An 8,278-nucleotide genomic window follows, 5' to 3' on the forward strand; every position below is an offset into this window, starting at 1 on the left:
TTTGTGCCTGTAGTATAGGAATAATCAGGATTTAATATCAGTAAATGCTTATGTTCTACTAAAGAGCCATGTGTCATTATAGAATATTGATAAAATAGATGAATTCAATTTTGTGGAATAGTTGAACTTTAATATTATCTGTTTCAGAGATAAAGCTTAGTCATGCCAAGTAATATCCTTACCTTTTGTGATGATTTTGAATTTTGTCATTATAGCAACTGATTTTTCTCCAGATGTGTTTGAACTATTTGTAACTCTGACACTTTCTTAGGAATTTTTTGTTATTTTCCCAGAAGTATATGATTATTAGAATTGAACTATCTATATATACATGTTAGTACAAAGAACATTTTATCTATTATCATTGTTAAATCTTTGAGACAGAGTTCTAGGATAATAGTGCAGAGAATATTGACAGGGAAATAAAATAGAAAAGTCTCTCAAGCAATCTATTAGAAAAAAAAAAAAGCAGAAGGGGTGAGACTAAATAAAGGCATATGAAGTTCAAAGACCTGACTACATAGGTTGCTGCGTTTTTTCAAAATAAGACTAACATACTGGATGCTGGGCCTTTGTGTTGGACATTGAAATGGCTTGCTTGCAAGGAGATAAACATTTTGAATCTAACCATCTGAAATATTTTCCTGTAATACAGGGTTTAACTCAGAGTTTTTGGGATACGAATGTGAAATTTGGAAGTGGTGCCCTTCTCTTTTTTTCTTTACTTGTATTCTTCCCTTTTGCTTGCCTCTTTTTCTTTCTCCTTCAGATTTTCCCTGCTTGTGCCCATTTCCTCAAGTCTCTTGTCCATCGATTCAACTTGTTCTCACTTCTTTTAGTTTTTTTCTAAATGTATACTTGGGAAGATTTGATAGTTTTAAAATGTTCTTTTACTGTTAAATTCATAAATACTCAAATTTTTTTGCCATAAATTATTATTTTTTTATTATTTGGAAGGATTATCAGTGCAGTAATTTGGTAATGTCATTGTTTGTCTTCCTTCCTGTTTTGATTGATTGATTTGTGTACCTTCTTAGTTCCATTTACTCCCAAGTGCTCTAGAAACCTGAGGCATTTATTATAAAGGTCTGTATAGCTGATACCAATTACATAAAAACTGTTGTCTGCCTTCCTTGTGTTTTTGTTGTTTATCCTCTTTTCACCAGAGTTAGTATGTTCCTTGATAAAAGGGATTATGTCTTTGTTTCACTGGTAGCATACCAGAATTTTCCTAATGCCTGACGTGAGGTTGTTCAACAGATTTTTGTAGAACAAACACATGAATCTTTCCCCAGTGATTAGTTTAAATTGCTATAGTAGATATTCTAAAAAATATAAAAATAAAACTAAGATGAACATACTGTAATTAGGATTGTGCAATAAGTTTTCAATAAAACTAAGCCAATATTGACATGTAAATATGTATTGACATATAATGTCACATACATACATGCATACACATGTGTGTATATAGATCTCATATGTAAAGACTGCCTTCTGAACATGTATAATAAACACTTTATAGTCTGTCATTTTTTGTGTGTGAAGGTTCAGTTTCTTTGTTCTGTCATTTTCACAGTAAATGCTCTCATGTTTTGCCTTTTCCATTAAGGATGTTCTGGGAATTTTTCTAGTCTTTATTCTAAAAAGTTATCTTCTTAGTATATTGTCTGCTAACATCTTTTCTTTCATAATGTTTGAATAATGAGAGGGCAATACGTGGCAATCAAAATAACCTGTATGATTTTTTTTCACTGCATTGCCTTTGTTTGATGTCCCTAAATCTGTGCTGCTGTTTCTTGATTCTTTGTTTTTGTTTTATAGCTTTACTTCATATAAGTTTGTACTACTTTTGTGGTGGCTGAACCTAATGTCCATAAATTTACTTTTATTGATGTTTACTTACATCTAATGTAGTTCTAGGCATAGACTTTGTCTATTATTATGGAAATACAAAGTACAAGTGATCTGATGAACTCTGTTTTACCCATCATCCATTTTGCCATATAGTTTTAGTTCCTTTCTCCTCTCCATCTCGCCCTCCCGTGCCCCATACAGAGACATTTATTTATAGACACATTTGAAGCCCTTTGTATATCCATTGTTGATCCCACTCTCCCTTCTCCAGGAGTAACCACTTTTTCAAATATGGTGTCTGTCATTATGGACAGGCTTCTTTTTTACAGCAGAGTGGGTAGCAAATGGCTATGCCATGTTGGTATTCCCAAATCAGCTCTAGTCTTTGGCTGTGTCACAGTAAGAGTGATCCTATTAATCAGAGTTGATTCTGTCCCTTCTTTATAGATCTCTCCGGTAAATGTGGAGGAACTATATCCTAAAGCCTTGAGTTAGTCTGTTAATAAACGGTTTTCAGAATTATTAAAGAGAAACAGCTTTTTGAGAATTAATAGACTTAATTTTTTTTAAACTAAAGAATGACATTGTTTCTAATGTGATAGTCGTATTAAAGCACTATTGCATTGTAAAAGTGAAAAAGTAAGTGTGAAGGAGGAAATGTTTTTCTAAGGCTTTCACTAGGTTAGGGTTAGGTTACCACAGAGGGATTGGGACATACGAGTTAAAGAGATCCAAATCATTTAAGAAGCCTTTCAGAGCATCTGTTTTGGTGCCTTCTGGCCCCTTGACTCAAGTGTTGGTAGGGAGTCTACTCAACTGTGAAGATTGCTTAAAGCATATGAACCCCAGCAGTTCTCAAACTTTGTGACCTCAGGGCCCCTTCACACTCTCCCATATTATTGAAGAACTGAAAGAGTTTTTGTTTATGTGGATTATATCTGTTGATGTTTATGTGAAAAATTAATACTGAGAAACTTGTATTCATTTATTAATTCATTAACAACACATTCTACCTTAACATAGGTTGCATTTTTTGATGAAAAGTAACTTTTCCTAATGAAAAATTTACTGACACAGGGATTGTTTTAAATTTTTCATTTTTAAAAATGTCTGATTTAATAGAAGACAGCTGAATTTTCATATTTGCTTCTGTGTTCAGTCTGTATCACACATCATACAGCCTTTGCACTTGTGAAAAAATTTAAGTAAAAAATCCAGATAATGTTTTAGTGTTGTTGGTTTTGACTTTACGGATTCTCCAGTGTCAGCAAACCTAAGAAGTAATTCTTTAAAATGAAATACATATTAACCCTAAAATTAATTTTATTATATGTAATTTGAAGGAATATTTAACAATGGAAAGAATTTGTGTGTTTCTTTCACCAAGTCTTTTATGTTGTGTAAGAAATAAATAGTCAGCAGTTGCTGTGTCTGCATTTTTCTTTATCTAAGTCAGATGAATAGAGGAAAAAATCCTTAGTTTTGAGAGCAAGGATTCTTTCTCTTTACTTTCCCTTTTAGTGTTGCATTAGTTTTTTGGTTAGTTACACACTTTTTAAGATAACCAGTGTGGTATAAGTTCAACATTTGTCCTTGGACATCATGTTTTAGTTATCAGTCATTATGTACTATAAAATATTTATGAAATATTACTTGTATAATAACAATTATTTCCTTTTAAAGCATCAGAATTTTGAAGAACAAATGCAAGGCATGAAGACCCAGCTAATTCAGCTGAGTACCTTACTTCGATTGTTAGACAGTGGATTTTGCAGTTACTTAGGTAAGTTTAGTGAATCAGAACTATACCCAGCAAATTGTAGAGTAATGCATAGAAAAAATTGTAAAGAACTCTTTAAAGAAGCCAGGTGCAGTGGCTCATGCCTATAATCCCAGCACTTAGGAAGCCAAGGAGGAAGGATTACTTGCACCCAGGAGTTTGAGACTAGCCTGACTAGCACAGTGAGACCCCATCTCTATAAGGAAAAAAAAAAAAATGCTGGCTGTGGTGATGCATGCCTGTAGTCCCAACCACTCAGGAGGCTGAGGTGGGAGGATTACTTGAGCCCAGGAGATTGAGGCTACAGTGAACTGGGATCACTCCATGCACTCCAACCTGGGTGACATAGCAAGACCCTGTCTCAATAAAAAAGAACTTAAAGATATATATAGTCTACTGCACTTTCTTCGGTTCCATAAAAGTGTGGGACCAAACTCTCATTGTATAATTCTGCCTTAAACTTGATTCATAAAATGTATTATTTGTTAGTTTTTAAAAACAAGTCAGCCTTCAAGTTTGAAATGATTCCTTAACGTAGAAGACAAATGTATAGGGCTTGAATTGCCTAAGATGCATAGGAAAATTAGAGAAAAGTCTGTATTCTGACGTAATTAGCATGAGAATAAGTCGTATATGTGTATGTGTTTTTTTCTTCTGCATAGAATCTCAGGACTCCGGATACCTTTATTTTTGCTTCAGATGGCTTTTAATCAGATTCAAAAGGGAATTTAGTTTTCTAGATATTCTTCGATTATGGGAGGTAAGTCCTTAAATTATTATGCAAATGTGACATTTATTATGAAAAGAAACAATTTATTCTGTAGTGTATAAATGGATTATGATAGCCTTACTGAAATATCTAAGGCAAGTATGTTCCAAAATTCTGATGAACTGGTAGCCTCTTCTTAAAAATTAGTCTCATACTGAATATTTGGTCTTTTGGAGCTTCATTCTTCAAATTACAGTCTCTGTGAGATTTGGGGCCAAGAGGTATCCCAGAACAAGTTCTCTAGACCATTTATTTGCTGCCTTTGTTCTTCCTTTGAGACACTTGACTTTATGTGAGGCTTTGCCACATCTGTTAGAGGATTTTCTTATGTTTTTGGTGTACTCCTTTTATTCCATTTTTTACCCAAAACAACTCTTTATTTTTTCAACTTTTAGGTTCAGGGAGTAGATGTGCAGGTTTGTTACATAGGTAAATTGCATGTTGCTGAGGTTTGGTGTGTGAATGATTCCATCACCCAGGTAGTGAGCATAGTACCCAATAGGTAATTTTACCTCCCATGTTTCCCTTATACCATCCCACCATATGTAATCACCATTGTTTATTTTTCCAGGGCAACCTTTAATGAAAAACCAAATCATTTCACATTTTCTTAAGTATTTGTTAATAATAAATCAGTGTGCTTTTTTTTTTTTAAGAGAAGGGGTCTTGCTGTGACTGATCTTGAACACCTGGACTCAAATAATCCCCTTGCCTTCAGCCTTATCAGTAGCTGGGACTACAGGTGTATGCCACTGTGTCCAGCCTGGTGTGCTTTTTAATAGAACGCTGGTATAATGATTGATCATACCTTAGGATAACAGAAATTCTTCCAAGGAAAGAATCAGGAGATAATCCATTTTGATAGTAAATACAACTTTATACAATGGAACTCTAGTGGTCTCTCAGGTTTTTACAGCTGTAAATGGATTCCTATACTATTGATGGCTGTACTACCATTAGACAAGGCATTGTGCTGATTACAAGTTAAAAGTGGATTGCTTTGTGCTCACTTCCTCTGTTCTGAAATTAGGAGTAAAACCCATATGCTCTGTATCTGGAATCATACTTAAATGTTTATCAGTTTTGTTAAATTAGTATCTTAATTTGGGGGTTAAAAATGGGTTAATTCATTTATGCCTAGTGTTCCATTATTGGAACGCTAAGCATGTGGGAGTTGTTTATATCCTGCTGCTCAAGATCATCACCAAGTTCTGATTGAATAATTGAAAAAATTGCAACTTCAGGCATAAATGGGTTTTAAAGGATGAATTAAGAATATTATTACCACATAGCTAGAATAACTCCTCAATCTGTGTTTACTAAATAAATTCAAACTTTTAATGAAACTTTGAGGTTAATTGCATTGTAATTAAACTTTCAACAATTGGATTTAGTTTGAAAATTATTCAACTTGATTTACTCCTTTTGAAAGAAGTAAACACATTTCAGGTATGCTCTAATGGTATGGTTTGTGTGGGTGTTTTTATGTTTCCAGAAAAGATGTTATTAGGTACATGAAGCAGGGGGAAATTAAGACCCTAAATTCGAGGATATTATCTCTATTTAGGAACAGCTGAGCTATTGATGAAGCGTTTTATATGTTTGGTTATAAATTTGGGGCAGTTAATTCAGTTATTGTCACAATCAGGGATAAAATGTGATACAAGGGTTTTAGGTATTTAGAATGGAGAGCTACCTTTGGGTGTTTCTGATTCCATGTACTATGTAACTGAACCTTTTTTATTTCCAGGACTTAGCTTTAGTCTTTTTTTCAGATCAAAGTGAGAAACTGATACTTTGGAAAAATATTGAAAATACATCTAACCCTTACACGTTAACCTTGTGGCTGTAGGTCCTGCATTAATAACATTTATCGTACTGGTTAAGCTCAGTAATTTACTTAATATAGTTATCTTAAAGAACTGCATTTAGAGTATATCATATTCATATAATGTTAAACTTGATGGTAGTTACTTTGTAGGTGAAGGTAAGACTCTCGTTCCCCTCATTTCCTAGCTAGAAAAACCTTGGGCTACCCTAAACAGGCAACATCTACTTTGCATAGAAGTCATTCAGTGTTCAGAATTGTATCTGTGAGGAAAATGTTTTAGAATTGATACAGTTTGCAAAATAGTTCTTCTGCCTTCTATAGGTAATGTGGACCGAGCTACCATGTAAAAATTTCCATCTTCTTCTCTGTTGTGCTATTCTGGAATCAGAAAAGCAGCAAATAATGGAAAAGCATTATGGCTTCAATGAAATACTTAAGGTAGTTATTCCTTTAATTCAGATTTTAGTGTTCTGGCTCTTCTATTTGGTGGTCCTGATATACAGAACATTTCCTTGGAACATTATTAAATCTCTTGAATAACTTAAATTGTGTCAATTACAGTACTAGGAATGACTATCTGAGAATGACAGTTCAAATACACATTGGCCAGTTATTTTTACCTGGCTAATTAGGAAGAAAAGGAAATTCAACAAGTGCACTTGTAGTTTAGTTTTTCAAAAATTAATTGTCTTTTGATTATAACTTTGAGATATCAGACTTGCGAGAGCTGCTGGATTTATGTTCCTTATATAAGATTATTAGCTAGTCTTTAGCTTTAAAACTTGAAATAATCTAAAGAAAGATACATTGAATTTCCTATGTATTTGTAGTATATGAATGTTTTTATTTTAAGGATTTTATCTGCAGTGAAATATAACTGGTAATCAGTTGTTTGTATAATAGAATATAATAGTGTATTCAGTTTTGATTATCATTTTATTTTGTTGATACTTTCTAGCATATCAATGAATTGTCCATGAAAATTGATGTGGAAGATATACTATGCAAGGCAGAAGCAATTTCTCTACAGATGGTAAAATGCAAGGTATACAGTGTTTCAAGTAATTGTAAGATTTGTTTGTTTTTGGTGGGTTGAGATAAAGATTTTTCTTCTTGGAAATAAAATAGCAATTTTAGTAAGTTGAGGGCAGGCAAGGTATTGACTGGCTTATTGTTTGCTGTTCTAGATTTACAGCACTTAATTGAAAACAGTTGACTAATTATGGCAGATAGGAAACAGCTAATAATAAGGCAAAATGATAAAAGTAATGAAAATATTTCTATAACAATTTAAGAGGCTGTAAAATTTCAGCAACCAGTTGAGCTCATGAATACAGAATAGGGTCCCATATTAAATATGCAGAATCTCTAAATAAAAATGAATGCTAATCAAAAATAAAACAGTATTATTTAGCCTATGTCACTCACTTATATTAGTCAAGTTATTAATTATTTAAAAACAAGGCAAATTTGATATATTATCTGAATTTGAACCAAAGCAGTATACTTTTGGTGTGTTTTGGCTTTTTCTTTCTATTAAGAGAAAGGGCTTTGCTAAGTTGCCCAAGCTGGCCTTGAACTCCTGGGCTCAAGTGATCCTCCTGCCTTAGTTTCCTGAGTAGCTGGGATTACCAGTGCATGCACACCACTGTGCCCACCTCATGACTTTGTTTTTTTTTTGAGACGGAGTCTCATTCTGTTGCCCAGGCTGGAATGCAGTGGCATGACCTCGGCTCACTGCAGCCTTCTCCTCCTGAGTTCAATCAATTCTCCTGCCTCAACTTCCTGAGTAGCTAGGATTACAGGCGCCCACTACCATGCCTGGCTAATTTTTGTATTTTTAGTAGAGACGAGGTTTCACCATGTTGGCCAGGTTGGTCCCGAATTCGTGACTTCAGGTGATCCACCCACCTTGACCTCACAAAGTTCTGGGATTACAGGCGACGCCTGACCATGACTTTGCATTTTTTTTTTTTTTTTTTTTTGCCTCAAAGAGGAAGGAGACTGTGGACTCAGGTGTCTCCTTCCTCCCAGGCCTGCC

At 34.0% G+C, this 8,278-nt stretch overlaps 1 protein-coding gene across 3 annotated transcripts in view; it reads left to right on the forward strand.

Annotated features, from left to right (window-relative positions):
- The window catches only part of TBC1D15 (TBC1 domain family, member 15), an 82,545-nt gene that overhangs the window by 72,294 nt on the left and 1,973 nt on the right, over positions 1-8,278 (forward strand). For all 3 annotated transcript variants that reach the window (XM_011929343.1, XM_011929344.1, XM_011929345.1), the window contains 4 exons: positions 3,541-3,640; positions 4,300-4,397; positions 6,559-6,675; positions 7,196-7,282. In XM_011929343.1, coding sequence (XP_011784733.1) covers positions 3,541-3,640; positions 4,300-4,397; positions 6,559-6,675; positions 7,196-7,282 — 402 coding nt within the window. The remainder of the gene's footprint in view (positions 1-3,540; positions 3,641-4,299; positions 4,398-6,558; positions 6,676-7,195; positions 7,283-8,278) is intronic.

This window comes from Colobus angolensis, unplaced genomic scaffold (genome assembly GCF_000951035.1).
Source record: "Colobus angolensis palliatus isolate OR3802 unplaced genomic scaffold, Cang.pa_1.0 Scaffold80, whole genome shotgun sequence".
In the NCBI taxonomy this organism is placed as follows: domain Eukaryota; kingdom Metazoa; phylum Chordata; class Mammalia; order Primates; family Cercopithecidae; genus Colobus; species Colobus angolensis.